We start from the raw sequence: 19,130 nt of genomic DNA on the forward strand, positions 1-19,130 counted from the left end.
GCCAGGTTGAGTACAACCCGTCCACCACTACTTTCTGGGTGCGCCGCATCAGCCAATTTTTTACCCATCCAACTGTGCAGGCATCAATGCCACAGTCGCTTAATTTATTGATGAGGATGGGGTAAGAGACAGTGTCAAAGGCCTTCTTAAAGTCTAGAAAGACTATGTTCACAGCGACACCATCATCCAAGGATTTAGTTACTTGGTCATAAAAAGGCAATCAGGTTGGTCTGGCAGGACCTGCTTTTCATGAACCCATGTTAATTGTCCCTGAGCATGATCTCCCCTGCAGGCCCCCCACAGATATGCTCCTTGATGATTCTCTCCACGATCTTCCCGAGCACTGAGGTGAGGCTTACAGGCCTATAGTTACTTGGGTCCTCCTTCCTCCCTTTCTTGAAAATTGGGACCACGTTAGCCAGTTTCCTATCCCCCAGCACCTGGCCAGATGAACATGAATGCTCATACAGCCGGGCCAAGGGCTCCGCGATGACCCCTGCCAGCTCCCTCAACACCCTTGGGTGGAGGGCATCTGAACCTGCAGATTTAAAAATGTCTAGCCCTTCCAGAAGATCCCTAACTACATCTGTGCTGACTGAAGGCCTGACAGAGCTATCCTCGAGATTTGGATCCGTGTATTCTGTCATTAGCATCAGTGCGATCAAATGGGCACCCTCCCGCCTGGGAACAACTTAAATTACATCAAAGGCATGGCAGGAGACGCAGGTGGGCAGACTGCCCTAGACAAGTGGGTGGGCCAACTTGTGGAGCAGCGCTGGGTCAGCCCACTTGTTACAAAGAATAAATTTGGATGCGGCCTTTTGAAAAATGTAACCTTATTATTCCAAGGCTGTAATGAACCGAGGAAACTTCTGCACAAATGTGCTTAGAAATCAGTTTGTGAAAGAATATATTTTTTCTAAATGTAATACAATGGTCTTGCACTCTGTTCACTTAATACTGAAACAAAAGGAATATTTTCAGTCAGTTGATACCATTAATAAACCTGTCTCAGCATTTGCAGGGTCTTACAATAAACATATCATTATATCAGCAAAGTATGAAAGATCAGGAGACCACAGTAGAGACTGAATAGGGATCCATCTGGAAGAATACACAGTCCAGTTCAGAAGGATAAAGAGTGAAATGGAATGAACAGCTGCAGACACTATATTACAGTAGCATTGTATTCCCCCGCCCCACCAACCACCACCACCAAGGCTCAGTAGACACAAACAGAAATAAAGGTAAACTTTTAATTACTGTCTCTTCCACTCTCTGCACAGCAGGATTTTCAAAGACAGTCTCCATCTGTTACCCCACATACAACTGTACCCTCCTTCATGTTTGTAGGAGTGAGTTAATCTACTGCTTCCACAAAAAGCATTACAAACTTCTTGTTCCTGCAAAGACAGCACTGCTGCTAACAGTGAAATGTGTCTAAAGATCAGAGTCTACTCCAATATTAGAAAACACACACATCAAGTTACCTTTCTCTTGCCAAAACCCTGCTGCCCACCAATATAAAAGCATAACATTGTGTATGAGTGGTAAACAAGGAAGGAGGTAGTACTATAAGCATAATTAAAACCGAGTGTCATTTTTTTCTCCCTACTTCTACCTTCCCTGAATTTTTCCATGTGTGAACACAGCTAGTGAAAGGATGATACTGACATAATGAATCAAACAGTGAGTGTGAAATGGTAAACCATTTTTCAGCATCAGCCTGTACTCCTAGCTGGAAAGGCTGTACTTTCTTAGCAAAATACCAGGTATGTATAAACACCACTGTAATAAGATCTCTAGAGATGAACACACGAACAGGTTAATCCATGGAAAGTCAAGCTGTCCTGATTTTCAAAAAGGGAGAAACAGATGACACAACCCTATAACAGAAGTGGCCCTTACCCTTGCCACTTTGCTCCTGGTTTTTCATTCATGGATCCATGCCCCACTGCTACCCTACAACTAGATGCAAGACAGCCCATTCTTGAACAGTCATTACCATCATATTCTCACTTTTACTATTGTTACTCTGTCAATAAAACAAGGCTGTTTTCACTAGCTTGAAGAGCTGACTGGAAAACTGAAGGGGGGATTATTCTGCTTTGCCTTTATTCTCAGAATTTCTCCGCAATGGGACTAAAATTTCACAATAATATTTTGACTAGTAGCAATTTTTATATATATGCTTTATACATAATGTACAAACAACCCCACGGTTATCAAAAGTCATTTCTCTATTCCTTTTTCTAGATTTGTATTCGTCTTGGCAGTGCTCACCCACTTCAGGTAAAACTGAGTGTGCAAAGCACATCTGAAAATCAGACCCTGGACCTCAAATTTGAGCATCTCATTTGAAAACTTGGGCCCTTTGTGTTAAGTGTAGCACATTTTAAATGCAGCATGGAAAGGTTCTTTGGGTAGATGTGGTATCTTTTATTAGACCAACTAAATCGTTGCAAAGAACAATCTTTCCAACTATTTACTTAGTCTAATAAAAGAGATCACAGCTACACAAAATGGCTATAACCAACAACCCTAAAACATGGAAAGTCAGGCACCTTTATAATGAACTTTAGGTAGCACAATAAGTGGATCCATGGACAAAATCTGGATATCTCTTGCATTCATTTTTTTAAGAATGGAAAATTCTTTCCTCCATTGATTTGATTTTGGTACTGACCATTCAGGCTTCACATTTTTGGGATGTATATGAGGGGTATGTAGATGCGAGTTACATGATTGAACGAGCCTGAAACTATTTGACCTCTCTCTGTTGAACATTTGTTAAAGGATATAATGAGCCCAGCAGTCCATAGAGCCAGCATGATTACAATAATGCTGTTTCTGTAGCCAGAGGCACATAATGGAATAATGTGGCTGGGAACACATCTAGCTGCCTTTGACTCTCCAACCCAAATAACTCATAACTGGGTCAACTGTGGGCCATCTCTGGCACAAATCTGGAGCAGGGCTCAAACTCATCTCTCTGGATTAGCAATGGAGATGCCTTCACTTCTCTGCCACTGTTCTCCAACCCTACCCCTCTAGATACAAAGTACTTTTAATTTTTTTTAAATGTAAGAATCTAATCTTTCTCCTTTTCACTTTCAGTCCTAGAAAGCAACTCACAGCTGGACTCCAACATGAAAACAGGAATTTGTCTTCTTCTCTTATGGGAAATGTGCTTGGGAATGAACACATCTTCTGTCAAGACCAGAATGCCAGAGAAGAACAAAGAACATTTCTTGTCAAAGAAACAGACTTTCAGCATTTCTGAGGAACACTTTCACCATAAAAATATCCCAAAGCCATTTGAAGTGCAAGTCCCTTTAGAATCCACTGTTTACAATGTCACTGAAAAGAGCACAAATTTTGGATTCAATCTCTACAGAAAAATAGCCATGCAACATGATAACAATGTTCTTTTCTCCCCTCTCTCTCTGTCATTTCTCATGGCTGCCTTTATGCTTGGAACCAAAGGGGAAACAAACAACCAGATAGTTCAAGGTCTAAACCTCCACCTTTTGAAGGACAAAGAGAATCCTTATCACTTGCCAGCTTTGTTTAAACAACTGAAGGAGAACATCACAGCAAATGAAGAGTTTATTCTTCAGCAAGGTAGTTTTGCCTTTATCCAAAAGGACTTCTGTCTCAATGAATCTTTCCTCAATTTATCCAAGGAGTACTTTGACATGGAATTCCGGAGTGTGGATTTTAACAACTCCACACAGGCAAAGGAGGTCATAAACCAGAATGTTAACAAAATGACCAAAGGAAAAATCCAAGAGCTTTTTGAGGATTTTGACACACATGCTAAACTGGTTCTAGTGGATTACGTATTTTTTAAAGGTAAATATAGATTTTATTTTAATCTATAAAATCACCATTTATGAAGACCAGAGGTCTGACTTTAATCTCAGTTACATTAGTGTAACTACTAAGACATTCCACTGAGATTTGTATCGCTACTCTATATTTGTAACTGAGATCTTAGACATATCAGATAAACTTGTCAGTGATACTGAGTTGGCTGCAAACTGGGTGAGTATATATATCAGATACACATTGCAACTGATATGATAATTCAAATACAAGTGTTTTAATTTGACTTTCAGGAAAAGGATTTTCAAAAAATGCAATATTTTCCCCATCTCTATACTCTATTTCCTCTTCCTGTCCTCCAGTAAATGATTTTTAACAGTAGTGCCAAGATCCTTGAACACTGTAGACCTCTATCCACAAAACAGCTGCAGCACAGAGGTAATGAAAAGTTTTCAGCATGATGTTAATGTGTTTCAACCCTTTTCTGAAGGGTCCACTTCTAAGGCTTGAATATGTTGTTCAGTCTCCACTGAATCCATAGTCTTCTTACCAGCACCTTCATTTAATACCCATTGTAATGATGGCTATGACATGGGCATGTACTTACCATGGGCTAAGAAACCAATTAATCTCTCAGACAGCGCTTTGGCCAGGACACAATACAGTTGCCAAAGACAGCATAGTGAAAAGAACCATTGCTAATCAGAAATATTGCTCACCCTTTTCAGAGTATGAGAGAAAGAAGTTACTAGAATCCTGAATTTCCTGTGCTTGATGAGAGTACTGCAGTCAATGAGCACAGTGCAGAGAGGCTCCTGGTCTGAGGGGAGATATATGCAAGCCACAAACCAGCTCCAGACTGGAAACTAGGGAGAGGCTGTCTCTGCAAAGATTTCTTTTCTCCACTCCAGAGAACGGGCCGTCTTTTTACATAACAACCAATGCTGGATCTTACCGCCCAGATTAAATTGGTCCAGGATAAAAACCCATCTGTTTTCTTTAGTGTCACTAATCCAACAGAGGCCAACTGGGACTGAATTCTGAACCCTGCAGCTTCCCCTGATTTAGGTGCTCTTTCTGATGGTATACATCAGGCAAAGGAAGCTCCATTTATGTTTTACCAGTCCCCTGAAGACACTTACAGCCAGGAGTAATCTCAAAGCTCTTCTTATGTGTGCCTGATGTCCAATCCTGTATTTAGAGATCTCAGGATTATGGGATTGAAAAAGTGGCTTCAAAGGCTTAAACCATACACAATTCCACAGGAAAGCAGAAGGCAGAGAATTCTCTCTTTCCTGGAAATCATCTCCTGAAAAAAGAATAAGAGATCCAAAGTAAGAGAGAAAGAAACAAACTGCAGGGCAGAAAACTCCAAGGCAGCAGTTCAAAGATTTCCACTTTCTGGCATGTTGAGGACAAGCGCCCAAAGAGAACTGCTTATCAGATATAAAATCTATAAACTGTATCTCAGACAATTTAGGCTTCAGTAGATAGAAAATAGCACAGTAAATTAATATTGTATGAACTACACAAGGCAGAGAATAACACATAATCCAGAGGTGTCAAAGTCATTTGGCCTTTTGCATTGGATGAATCATGCAGAGCCAGCCCCTTGGGTCTGGCTGGACCCACGGACTCTCCCTCCCTGCAAGCCAGATGCAGAGCATGTGGCACCTACTCCAACTGGTCCAGGATTGCTCCACATGTGGCCATTGCTGTGGCCAGTCTGGGACCAGTGCTGGATGCAGCACCCACACGAAACTGGCTGAAGAAGGTGCTGCATGCATTGCAGGTCCTGGACTGGCTGTGATGGAGGGGGCAACCTGTGTGGCATGCATCCAGGGCCTGTGTACAGGGCCAGTCCAATGTGCACCATATGCAGTGTGGGTCAACTCCAGACTCAGGGGCAGCGCAACAGGGGCCCTGCAAACTGGGCCCTATCAAAGACCCCTGACAATCTGCAAGTCAAAGCATTGTTTACAGTAGCTAGCACTTCCAAGTAGTTACAGGTAATCTAATTTAGGAATGTGACAGCCAAGTCTTGATTTGACAACATAGATAATCATGGCAACCTCTGGATTTTGAGAAGATATCAAGCAAGAATTGAAAGAAAACATCTTTGGCCACCATTGCTAACTCCAAAGCCAGGAACAGAGACAAACCCAATTTGGACACAGACACTGGCAACCTCTATAGGAAATAAGCATCAACATATGCCTTCATTATAGATTCATAGACGTTAGGGTCGGAAGGGACCTCAATAGATCATCGAGTCCAACCCCCTGCATAGGCAGGATCATCGTGTCCGACCCCCTGCATAGGCAGGAAAGAGTGCTGGGTCTAGATGACCCCAGCTAGATACTCATCTAACCTCCTCTTGAAGACCCCCAGGGTAGGGGAGAGCACCACCTCCCTTGGGAGCCCGTTCCAGACCTTGGCCACTAACTGTGAAGGAGTTCTTCCTAATGTCCAGTCTAAATCTGCTCTCTGCTAGCTTGTGGCCATTATTTCTCGTAACCCCCGGGGGCGCCTTGGTGAATAAAAACTCACCAATTCCCTTCTGTGCCCCTGTGATGAACTTATAGGCAGCCACAAGGTCGCCTCTCAACCTTCTCTTGTGGGGGCTGAAAAGGTCCAGGTTCTCTAGTCTCTCCTCGTAGGGCTTGGTCTGCAGGCCCTTAACCATACGAGTGGCCCTTCTCTGGACCCTCTCCAGGTTATCCACATCCCTCTTGAAGTGCGGCGCCCAGAATTGCACGCAGTACTCCAACTGCGGTCTGACCAGCGCCCGATAGAGGGGAAGTATCACCTCCTTGGATCTATTCGTCATGCATCTGCTGATGCACGATAAAGTGCCATTGGCTTTTCTGATGGCTTCGTCACACTGCCGACTCATGTTCATCTTGGAGTCCACTAGGACTCCAAGATCCCTTTCCACTACTGTGCCACCCAGCAGGTCATTCCCTAGGCTGTAGGTGTGCTGGACATTTTTCCTCCCTAGGTGCAGCATTTCTCCTTGAGTGAAATGTTCATTACTTTTCCTAATTTCTCCGAATACTTTCTCTATCATCAGACTTCCATGACATCTTACCTTAATTGAATTCAACTGAACCAGATTTCATGCAGATCCCAGAGAGGATGATTCTGTCTAGATTAGAAATGAAATGTAGTGCTTGGTATAATTGATAAAAATGATGTCACAGTCCACATCACAGCACTTCACAAGGTAGCCCTTGTCAATGATCCATGCATAAGAATTTATGGAGGTTTAACTTTTAAAGAGTGCTGAATAGGTAGAGTTGTCTTCCAATGAAGATGGAAGAATCAAGTAACAGTTCAACAAAGGATGTGAGATGACAGGATTTAAATACAGGTAAAGGGATATTCATTCATTTTGAAAAAGTGTGGGTTACTGACCACACTTAAAAAAAGGACAAATATTTGCTTATTTTTCCCTCTTTCTTCAGGGAGTGAATCAGTTCAAATTGGGCATCAGTGCCCTTTGCTATAAAGAGTTTAAAAGTAGACTTGCTAAAAAGTTGTCACCCATCCATTCCAAACACATAAGGCCCATGATCCTATGGGATGACGTAGCAACACATATAAAAAAAACTTTTTAAGAATCTCTGAATTGTTACCATAAGCAATTTTAAGTGTAAATAATTATTTTCTTTTTTTGTCTCCTCAGGCAAATGGATTCACCCATTTAACGCTAGGCTCACAGAACCAGAGTTTTTCCACATAGATAAATATAGAAGTGTGCAGGTACCCATGATGTTCAAATCAGACAAAGTTGCCTCAACTTTCGATGAGAACTTAAGATGCACTGTGGTAAAACTTCCCTACAAAGGAAGAGTACACCTGCTGATTGCTGTGCCAGAAAAGGAGGGAGATTATGTTTCACTTGAAGACCACTTAACAGCAGAGCTTGTGGAGTTGTGGCTCAGAAACATGAAGACCAGGTATAGTTTTGCACAATTTGACATCTTGTTCATTGTCATTTCCTTTATATTTACTGTGGGGAAAAAACAAGGTAAAGCAAAAATTATCTGGTTCCTTACCACCCACTAATGAATTAGTTTCTGTGTGGAATTAATTGTATGTTCACAAAGGATGAGTCCTTTACAGCAAACCAGTCCCTGAAATGAAAACATTCATTAATCTATGAGTGAGAATGGTTTGAAAGATTAATTTAAGGCTCTGACTCATCTCCTGTCCTCCACTAAGAAATGCTCATTTCTGGCAAGTTACAATCCAGCCTCTCCAAGTCCATGCCTTCCGCAGTCCTGAATGTCAACTTAAATTTGGCACTTCCCCTGAAGTAGAATGGTGAACCAAGAGTTTACTTGTGAATGGACTTCCAGTCTAAGCCCTACAGACCTGTGTAGATACAGAATTATGACATGGGTTGAATTATAACATTATTCTTATATTAAAACGAAGTTCAGTAGATGACACTGTTATTCTACAGCCATTCTAAATTAATTCATACCTTGTATTCAAGTTACTATGCGGCTTGAATTGTCCAGTTACTGACAAATACAGTGAAGGAGAGGTTCCAACCAATATGGCCCTGAGATTTTTCATGAGGAAAGGAGTTTGCCTTGATGTCATTGACAAATTAGGTAGGTTCAACCTACCTAAATACAGATAAATTTCAACTTTCACCTTTTCTGTAGCATGTTGCTGAATGCAACCCTAGAGTGGATTTCCAGCAATATTTGAAGTGTTCCTTACATATTCATATGTTCCTAGAATTAATGACCATTTGTTAATTATTGTTACAGAAAAATAGATTTTTTCCTTCCGAAGTTCAAACTAGACCAGAACTACCAAATGCATAAACTCCTTCAAACTCTAGGAATTAAAAATCTCTTCACAAACCAGGCAGACCTGAGTCAACTCACAGATCAAATGTATGCCAGAGTATCACAGGTAAGTCTTACAAGTTCCTTTACCTTATGGGCATTATGTTGCTTCTTATAATTTGTATTATACATTTCTAAAATGCACAGCCAAGATTAGGACCCCATTAGGCTACTTAACTATACAAACATGTAGCTAGATCTAGTTAAAAGATCTAGGTGGAACTGAGGCACTGAAGTTCAATATTTTTATCTATAAAATCTTGTCCGCTAACTCTCATCATAGTCAAATGGTACCTCCCTGCCTGACCTTAAATATTTTCTAGAGTTCTGCTTCTGTAAATGCCTCAGATCGAGGCAGTTCAGAGTCTAGTTCATGCCTAAGCTTAGCCAGAATCCACAAACAAGGTACCTGAGGGATCAAATCTGCTAGGCATACTCAGAGAACACCTAATGCACATTGACAAGATTGAGCACAACAAATAAGTGGTTTTAATTAGTTTTAAGATGCAGAGGGTGCCAATGGGGTGCCTGCCTTTTATATAATAATAAGATAGTTAGAACAGTGCCTGAGGCAATGAGAGACCTCCTTAGCCTGAGAGGTTCAAATTACCTCTTGCCTTCCAGAAGAGTAGGGGTGTGCGAAGCAGGCCCTATTTGATTCAGATTCAGCCCGAATCAGGGACAGTGATTCTGTTAATTGATTCGGATCACTGTCCCCAATTCAATTTGGCCAAATCCAAATCTGAAGATTTGATGCTGATTTGGAGAATCAGCGATTCCAACACAGACACAGCTTTAAATGTTTTTTCTACATACCTCGAGGTACCAGCGCAGCTCATGAACACTGTGACGCTGGGGCACATGGAACGTTCCACAGGAGTGCGGGGCAAGGCCTCCATGTGCTTGGCAGTGAACCCGGAAGTGGACTGGAAGTACTTCCGGTCCACTTCCGGGTCCGCCGGGAAGCGCACTGGGAGGCCCTCCTGCACCTCCCCCTGGCTTGGCGATTGGCTGCAGGAGGACCCAAGGAGTCTCCCCCAGACCCAGGAGGCACCAGTTCTTGAGCCAGGGGGCCATGGGGGAACCCACCACGCACTCTCCTGCGGACCCAGAAGTGGACTGGAAGTGTTTCTGGTCCACTTCCAGGTCTCCTGCCAAGCACACTGGGGAGCCCCCCGTGCTTCTGTGGGACACTCCATGCGCCCCAGCATCGTAGTGTTCGTGAGCCGCCTGCTACCTACAGGTATGTAGAAAAACTTTTAAAGCTGTGTCTATGTTTGAATATCAGAATCTTTCCAAATCTCTCCTAATCGATTCAGAGGGCTCCAATTCAAGTCGGAGAGATTAAAGGGTCCTCCGATTCAATTCAGATTCGGAGATTTGGCCACCGAATCGGGCTGAATCTCTGCAGAATTGAAATCAGAGCTGAAGCTTTGCACAGCCCTACAGAAAAACACCTTACCCACCATAATACAGGACTAGATTGCTGTTAGGATACCCTCTGCCTTTCGTGTTGATGCTGGGCCACTGTAGAGAGAAGTATTCAGGACTTAGTAGGTCAGAGAGAGGAAGCATGACACTAAGTTTAGTGTTTCAGAGCACTTATGCATGTACCTGCATCCAGGACTGCTTCTATATCTTAGATTACACAGACACTGAGAATAAAAATGAAATAAAATGCCTTATTTTGGCTACTGTTACCCAAATCTTTAAGGAGGCAGCAATAGGAAGGGATTTCTTGCACCTTTATTGTTTACCTAGCCAGGGAACAACCAGAATCCAGTACCTGTTAGCACCATGAGACACTACAAAAGGTATTTCATACCAGAACTATAGGTCTTGTATGTAGTAACCTTCTAAAGGTCTTCATAGGTGTCTGCCCAAGGCTATTCAACATGCCTGTTTGGTAGAGTTAGAAGACAAGGAAGAAGATAAGAGCTGCTAAGCTCAGAAAAGGAAGAGACAATGGAGAGAGACTGAAATCTATTGAGGAACCAAGATGAGTCTGAAAATTGTGAGAGAACAAAAGGATGATATGCAGGGACCACGACAAACAAAAGACAGAGGGCTAGTGATTCACACCAACAGCAGGAAGAGGCAGATGTGTGCGACTGCAGACTCCTCAAGAAGAATCAACAGACCTGTCACCAGTGCACATTGAAATAGAAAGTGTGCTGTCTGCTAAGATCAAGGATATGATACATGGACCTGATGCTGGAAAAGAATCCTAATGGCCACTATGGAGAATCCATCAATCATCATCCAACTGTGGCCTTGGGTCCACCACAATCCGCTGGCTGGGAAATGGGCTCCGTGGTCAGACTCAGAGTATGGTAATTGACGGAAGTCAATTGTCATGGTGCCCTGTGACCAGTGGGGTCCCCCAAGGCTCTGTCCTTGGACCCATACTGTTCAACATCTTTATTAATGATGTGGACATTGGAGTCAGAAGCAGACTGGCCAAGTTCGCCAATGACACCAAACTCTGGGGCAAAGCATCCACACCAGAAGACAGGTGGGTGATCCAGGCTGACCTGGACAGGCTCAGCAAATGGGCGAATGAGACCCTGATAGTGTTTAACACTGAAAAATGCAAGGTTCTCCACCTTGGGAGAAAAACCTGCAGCATCATTATAGGCTCGGCAGTGCTATGCTGGCTAGCACTACAGAAGAAAGAGACTGGGGGGTCATCATCGACCACAAGATGACCATGAGCCTTCAATGCGATGCTGCAGCTAGTAAAGTGAGCAAAACACTGGCTTGCATCCATAGATGCTTCTCAAGCAAATCCCAGGATGCCATTCTTCCCTTGTACTCAGCCTTGGTGAAGCCGCAGCTGGAGTACTGCATCCAGTTTTGGACCCCACAATTCAAAAAGGATGTAGAGAAGCTTGAGAGAGTCCAGAGAAGAGCCACGCGCACGATCAAAGGTCAGGAAAACAGACCTTACGATGACAGGCTTAGAGCTATGGGGCTCTTTAGCCTGGAAAAGCGCAGACTCAGGGGTGATCTGATGGCCACCTATAAGTTTATCAGGGGTGACCACCAGTATCTGGGGGAATGTTTGTTCACCAGAGCACCCCAAGGGATGACGAGATGGAATAGCTATAAACTACTGCAAGACCGTTTCAGGCTGGACATAAGGATGAATTTCTTTACAGTCCAAGCCCCCAAGGTCTGGAATAGCCTGCCATCGGAGCTGGTTCAAGCACCTACACTGAACACCTTCAAGAGAAATTTGGATACTTATCTTGCTGGGATCCTATGACCTCAGCTGACTTCCTGCCCCTCAGGCAGGGGGCTGAACTCGATGATCTTCCGAGGTCCCTTCCAGCCCTAATGTCTATGCAATCTATGAAATCCATATTAGAACAAAAAGCAGCAAAATTCAATAAAGGTGTTGTACGGCTTTGGGGACCTCTTCATTGGCGTCTTGCCCCCGTGACATCAGGGTGAAACACTATTTCGGTGCCCCCTAGATGGTCTGGGCACTGCCCCTTTTCTCGCCTGCCACGTCTTTGGTGTTATTGTTGGGGAGGCAGCTCCCTGCCGGGGGACCCGGAGGGGTCTCGACCCTATGGGTGTCTTCATGGGGCTCCAAAACTCCCTTTACCCCACCCTTACCACATCCTTGGCCTGGGTAGATTCTGCTCCCTGCAGGTCTTCCCACACTGCCCGCCTTGATAGGGTTGGGTCTTCCTGGTTGTCAATATTTAGGGGTCTGTCCCTGGTCTCTGAGTTAGCTTCCCCGCTCCTGAGAAACTAAACCTGCCCCGTTCGGGGTCAAACTGTAACTGAAGAAACTCAACTGAAAATGACTGGCTTCTGCCGGTGGGATCCCGAGATTCCCTTTCTCTGGGCCCTCAGTTCCTTGGGGAAGACTTGTCTGTCCCCTTTATCTTAATAGCCATGTGTACAGGCAACCGCCCTGTGTCCAGCCTTTGCCGGCTCTTCTGCCGTCACCTCCCTGGGGCCCAGCTGACCTGTGGTCCTGTTATTCTGGTCCCTCCAGCTGGCACCGTCTACTTCCCCTCCTGGGGGGCTTGTGATTCCTTATGCTCTGCCTGCTGTAGGTCTGTCTGGGGATGCCTGTGGGCCTGAGCAGCTGTCCCCAGCCCTGGTGTCTGAGCTTCTGGTCAGAGCCCCTCTGCTTCCTGGCAGCGTCCCTTGAGGCTGCTGCCTCTCACTGGGGCTCCCTTGCCCCTGTCGGCCCCCGAGGCTGCCCTCTGCCTCATCTGTCTGGGTCCCCTAGCAGGCACCCGGCTCCTTCTCGTGGTGGCTAGAGCTGGAGCCTACCAGCTCCGCAGCCGGCATCTTCCAGCTGATGTTCTGCTCCTCGCTCCATGGCGCCACCTCAGCTAGATCCCCAGCTACCTTTTGAGCAGCCCATGCTGCTCAGGAGCCACATGCCCAGCTCTCACTGATACACAGGCTCAAGCAGCTGCAAAACTGCTGAGCCTGCATTTGTGTCGGCATTGGGTCTCTTTCCAGCTGCTACCTGTCTCTGTTCCTATGGTAAGTATCAGGGCATACTGATCAGGGTCTGGGCCACGCTGGGGGGGGGGGGGGGTTGTGCCAGTATGGGAGATTTTAACTACTAAGAGCTCTAACAGGTGCTCTGCAGACAGACCAGTGAGCTCAGAGAGTTCATTATGAATGCAGTGCATAAGCAAGGGGTGTGCAACCATGCTGCTACATCCCCTCTGGGTCTGCCCCTGCCTGAATACTTAAACATTTCCCTGTACATTTAGATACAGAGGCTGCCTATATACATGCTGATTCGCATTCTAATTATAATGCTCCAGCATCACCTCACCATCATGTGTATTAAGCCCCCATACATTTTTAAATGGCCACTTGGGCACTTTGTTTAAATTTAATCTAATAAGGCTTAGATAAAGCATTCCATGGCCATTTTAAATGTGTGGCGGGTATTGGAGCTTAATTGGAGTGAATATCCACAAACCATTCTAATTAAACTCCCTCCCTCCTCCTCCCCACTCCTGAGCATGTGTATAGGCATCCAGAAATGACAGCCAGCAGGAGCAGGAACTGAAAACATTTCCAAACTTTTTGTAAAGAGTATCTGAAGATTGTAAAGCAAATTCTGGCCAATTTGAGCTAGGCATGAAATCAGGCGGGGGGGAGGGGCAGCTTTAAGTCCAAATCTTTACTTTTGGCGGAAACAAGTATCTTGCCACGTTACAAAAAAAGTCATATTACAAATCCACAAAATAAAGAAAAAAAAGCAAGATTACATAGTGATATCATCTTAGGCTTGTATAAGAAACATCATCCCCAGAGGACTTAATGTTCCTTGTATCACTTAATTAATCCTTTAGTTAATACACACAAGTCCAGCACAACTGTACAAGAGTACCTCAGAAAAATGAGAGGGAAAATCTCCTTCACCTAATCTATGCTAACAGAAATCAACTTAAACAGAACCTACTTACTTACACTACTAAACTAAGAGATATAAAACTGGAGACATACTTTATCACTAGGCAACATACCTGAGCCTTCTACCAAAAAGTCTGATGAAAGCTATCCAAAATAAGAGAAAGTGTAAGAGTTGATTCCGAAAAGGGCCACCAGCAACATGGGAGAGCACCAAGACAGCACCATCCAGAACACCGATTATTAACCTGACACAAAACTTCCTATCCCTTTAACTTGGTTGAATTATCTATGCTCTTCAAAGGCCTGAACTTCTGCCCAGAGAAACAATCTGACAAGGTACTGGTATGTGGAGAATTGGAAGAATTCTTCCACAGAATTTGCCTAAATATTTCTACAACCAGGACAAAAGAATTTAGGATTACCTTCCTGCCACAACACAAGACAAACAACAACAAAAACCCAACTGGACACCTCTGAGCAGATAGAGCCACATACTGCACTAGTAAATCAATTGAGCTAGTAAGAAAGCTAACAGCAAAATTCTCAACAAAAGCCAGGACCACCATAACCTCTCCCCTTCAAAGAGAAAAGTCACAGTCCCTAAAATCCAACAACAAAACAGTAAACAAACCAGGACACAAAGGAGGAGCTACTGTCATCCCCAACCATCAAGACTACATCAATGAGACTCTAAAGAACTCTCTCACATCAACTACTATAAAGAACTTGGGGAGGACATCACACAAGTATTCACTGTTGAACTGGAAATCATTATCAAATTCTTTGCATGCCAGCTTAAAAAAAATCTGTTTGTACTTCTCCCCCATTATCCCACCCCAAAAACATGTTATATGCTTCCAAAGTTTCACAAATGTTGGCAGACCCATCATATCCAACTATAGTACCCTCACTGAAGAGCTATCAGGATTCATAGGAACCAATCTTGAAACCTCCTATCATTCAAAGGCCAAGTTTTCTACAAGACACAACAGACTTCCTCGGCAAGATCCAGAACATCAAGCCCTTCCTCGAGAAGACTGTTTTTGCAATTCTGGACATCACCAGGTACACAGTAATATTGCACACCCTAAAGTCATAATAACTGCTTGCCTGAAATGCCACACAGACTACACTCGGTTGCAATCACAACCTATTACATACATCCACTTCGTCTTCACCCACAACTTCACTATCAACAACCAACACTTCCTCCAAACCATGGGCACACCTATGGGCACAAAGATGCTCCACAATATGCCAACCTCTTCATGAGCCACCTGGAGGAATTTCTAGAAAACTGCACCACCAAACCCTGCACTGCACCTGCTTTACATAGATGCCATTTTCATCATCGGAACTGAACACGTGGACTGGCTTACTGATTTTTACCATTGGTTCAGTTGCTGCCACCACTCAATCATTCTCCCTGCAATGCTCCTATACTAACATCAACATCTATACTAACACACCATGATCTACACCAAAGATGGCACCCTACAAAACTATATGCAAAAAAAAAAAAAAAAAAGCCATGGACCACCACACAGTCCACAAAACCTGCAATTGTACCAAACATACCAAAATAGCTATACTCTACAGTCAGCACACCTGACATCACCATGCTGACTTTGAAAATAGTTGTGCCATCTACACCAAACTGAAAACTGATGAAATAGGCCATACCTTTGAAAGAGCCACACCAAATGCCCACCAGCAACCTGCTACAACACCCCCTCCCCGCATACTCATGTCATTTACTGTCCCACACTTGAATGCATAAAAAGATTCATTAATTATAGCCTACACGTGAAAAGACAAGACCTTGAGAGAAACATGAGAGAAATATGCCCAGCCTAAGAACCAGGGATAAGACACAGTGGTTCTTGAAATCAATCTGCCTGACAGGTGATAATGACCATCTTAAATGGTCTTGCTACAAACTACCCTCACATTACTGCTTTCTCGTTGTCTTTTAGCCACCTGATAATCTCTCTTATGCCCTGATTTTATTCACATTGCAGTTGTGCACAGGTCTTTGTTCTGTATCTTGTTTACCTCTGCTGTATCTGCATTTTTTAATCAGACCTAGGAAGGGCAGTGGTACACAAAAGATCATCTGTGTCCCTCCCAATTATTTGGTCAGCCCAAACGAAAGATAATCACCCACAAAAATCTTTGCCAAAGTACAAATGCTGAAGTTGTCCAACTACTTTCCAAAATATATGTAGAAAAGCTTCTTAGAATCTGATCTGACCACTAATAAATTATGAGCAAAGTAGAGTATCTGTGCTGATTCATATTCAAGGCAATGATGCTCTTTGTAAGTACAAAAGGTCTACCCAAAAACCAACTCTGCAATGTCAGAGCCACATTGTGAACCTCAGTTGATTCCTCTGCACTGAGGTTCACCACAGATTAGATGTTTGGCAATTTGAGAAACATTCTCCATGTTATAAAATGAGAAAACTAACAGCATTATATTTGTATTTTAGGTTATCCAAAGAGCAGTAATTGAAGTGGATGAGAGAGGAACTGAAGCAGCAGCTGCTAGTGGGTCAGAAATGACTGCATACTCAGTGCCACCTACTATTAGAGTGAACAGACCATTCCTTTTCATGGTATTTGAAGAAACTTTTAAAACACTGATTTTCATGGGCAGGGTGGTTAACCCTACAGAACTGTGAATAAAGACAATGGTTTCTATCTATGTCATGCACCAAGTTTTATTTTTGTTTTCTTTAAACTATTACTTTGCATTCGTCAGAACTAATGTTAAATATGGAAAATTAGATCAGAATAGCTTCCTATTTTGAACCAGCAGCAGGTCCTATTAAAGTATATTTTGTTAATGCCAGAGTGCCCAGATTACCTCATTGAATCAATAATTGTGACGGAGATCTGTTCAAAAGCTATGTTATTTAATACATTTCCCAACTATCTTCCAACAGCCATTCAATAGTAGACTTGAAATTGCTGATGGTACACTGAAATAATCAGTTAGAATCTTATGATTCTGTGAGCTAATCTAGCTATTTCTGTACTGATGCAAACTCAATAAAATGATTTGAGTTGAAAGATGCTGATGTTTGTTTAAATTTAATTCCCCACTGAACAAGAGAGCTGCCATTTTGCACAATTCATATTAAGGGGGGGAAGTATTTTCCATAGAAAACATCAAAATGAAAACAAAAATTCTTGTTTTAAAGTCAATATCCACATCAAGTACAACTAGGCTCTCAACCCCCAAAAACGTCTTGTAGAACCACTATTAAAAGTTTCAGAAACTCAAGCCTGAATTCCCCAAATTCAACATTTTAATGGCAAAACTCTATTTAGAGTTAAACTTGAATCAAAATCTTCAATTCAGATGTATCAAAACATCCAGGAAGTTTGCATCCAAACACTGCAGCCTGATCTTCTTCACTAATCATATTTTTGACTACAAGGAGACAAATTGGGACCTCACTGTCATTGATCTTAACAGAGATTTTACCATTTGCTTCAGTGGGAACAGTCAAATCCTAAGAATGGGATTTACAGGTTCTGCTCTGGAGAATTTCGTTTACATATTACTGTAATGGAAATAGCGAAAGTAAGACAAGAGTTTTTAGCTCAAGGTTTTATTTACCTTTATCAAATGCATCTCAGTTTCTCATGTCAAATAAAAGCATATTAAAAACTGGACTTTCTATTAAAAAAACCAAAATGTTCCCCAAAAAACTCTCTCATTCTGTAGCTAGAAAAGCCAACTCTTTTGGTCGTACTTTGTATCACCATCCTGGAATGACATTATCAGTATCATCTAGATCTCGTGGTGATGCACATGATCAGGATCTATCAAATCTGAGGAGTTCTCTAAATCTAGTAGAGGGCCTTTAATTAAAAACTACAAACCTATATAAGGGAAAATAACTCCATTCACAGACTAAAGACTGAAATCAGAAAAGATCATTTCAAACTGCTTTGCAAAGACCTTTTTCAACATATGGATCTTATTGTGGACTAAATACACAAAATGACAACAACATACAATCTACATATAGAACATGACGTTGTACCAGTGGGCACGGAGTCACATGTAGCTTCTTCCTGCTGCTTCATAGAATTCTCACACAGTTTACAAGTCTAAGCAGAACTCTTCTTGTTCAGATACTAAAAAAATTGGCCAAACAGGATATGAGGCCTCTCCAAGATCACTCAAATTACTGAGAGGTGAGCTAGAAAGGTACAGGCAGATAGAGAGATAAATCCATAAACGCAGCCAGAAAGGAAGGAAGGAATGAGAGAGTAGTGCACACTTTTTTCTGACCACAGCGCAGGATAGATATACTGAAGCAAGCTTGAGTAGTGGTACTAGTGTACTCATAGTGGCATGGAGTTCAGCACAGGTTAGTAGTTCAAGTTTGAGGTGGGTTTTGTGCCCAAGTTTTACCCTGGTGTGTGATTGGTATTAGTAGCTTAGCTAGCTAGTATAAAGAGAAAGGAAAATAGGACTTTCCTGGTTTCCTGCCCTACCTTATGCCTGACTTTCCTGTTGAAAGAGCCACCAGTCTGAGCAGATCAAGAGGATGAAGCAGATGGCATCAATGACAAAGTCACACAATAATCATGCCACTGCTGATCTCTGGATGTTCTGATGTTTGTGTGGCTGCATCAATACACAACACTGGTACTATAAAACTCAGAACAATAGCTCAAGTCAGGCTTCAGAACAAATACTACAAACACAAACCACTAATGATTTATATACATGAAGTCCAAGTACTGTGCATAAATTATATTAAAAAAAGAAAAGACCAAGCTGAACAAAGTTCAGATTTACTCTCTAACAAGCTAATAAATTTAGATATCACATGTGAGATCACTGGAAAGTCTTAATACACATTTTAGGTACTTAATACAGGAGAACAGTGAATCTGGCTTTAGTGTTATTTTTTTAAATAAATAACTTCTATAGTTAAATGCCTTTATTTCTCTTTCATTATAAAATAAACATTGCGAAAAAATAACATTTTTTCACAAACATGCAAG

At 42.7% G+C, this 19,130-nt stretch overlaps 1 protein-coding gene across 1 annotated transcript in view; it reads left to right on the plus strand.

Moving 5' to 3' along the window:
• Positions 1–17,072, plus strand: part of SERPINA10 (serpin family A member 10) — a 28,418-nt gene extending 11,346 nt beyond the window's left edge. The window contains exons 2-5 of the mRNA XM_006025484.3: positions 3,118–3,855; positions 7,517–7,790; positions 8,616–8,763; positions 16,592–17,072. Coding sequence (XP_006025546.1) covers positions 3,150–3,855; positions 7,517–7,790; positions 8,616–8,763; positions 16,592–16,783 — 1,320 coding nt within the window. The 5' untranslated portion in view covers positions 3,118–3,149 and the 3' untranslated portion in view covers positions 16,784–17,072. The remainder of the gene's footprint in view (positions 1–3,117; positions 3,856–7,516; positions 7,791–8,615; positions 8,764–16,591) is intronic.
• The last annotated feature ends 2,058 nt before the right edge of the window (positions 17,073–19,130 follow it).

Source organism: Alligator sinensis, unplaced genomic scaffold, assembly GCF_000455745.1.
Source record: "Alligator sinensis unplaced genomic scaffold, ASM45574v1 scaffold47_2, whole genome shotgun sequence".
NCBI classification, from domain to species: Eukaryota; Metazoa; Chordata; order Crocodylia; family Alligatoridae; genus Alligator; species Alligator sinensis.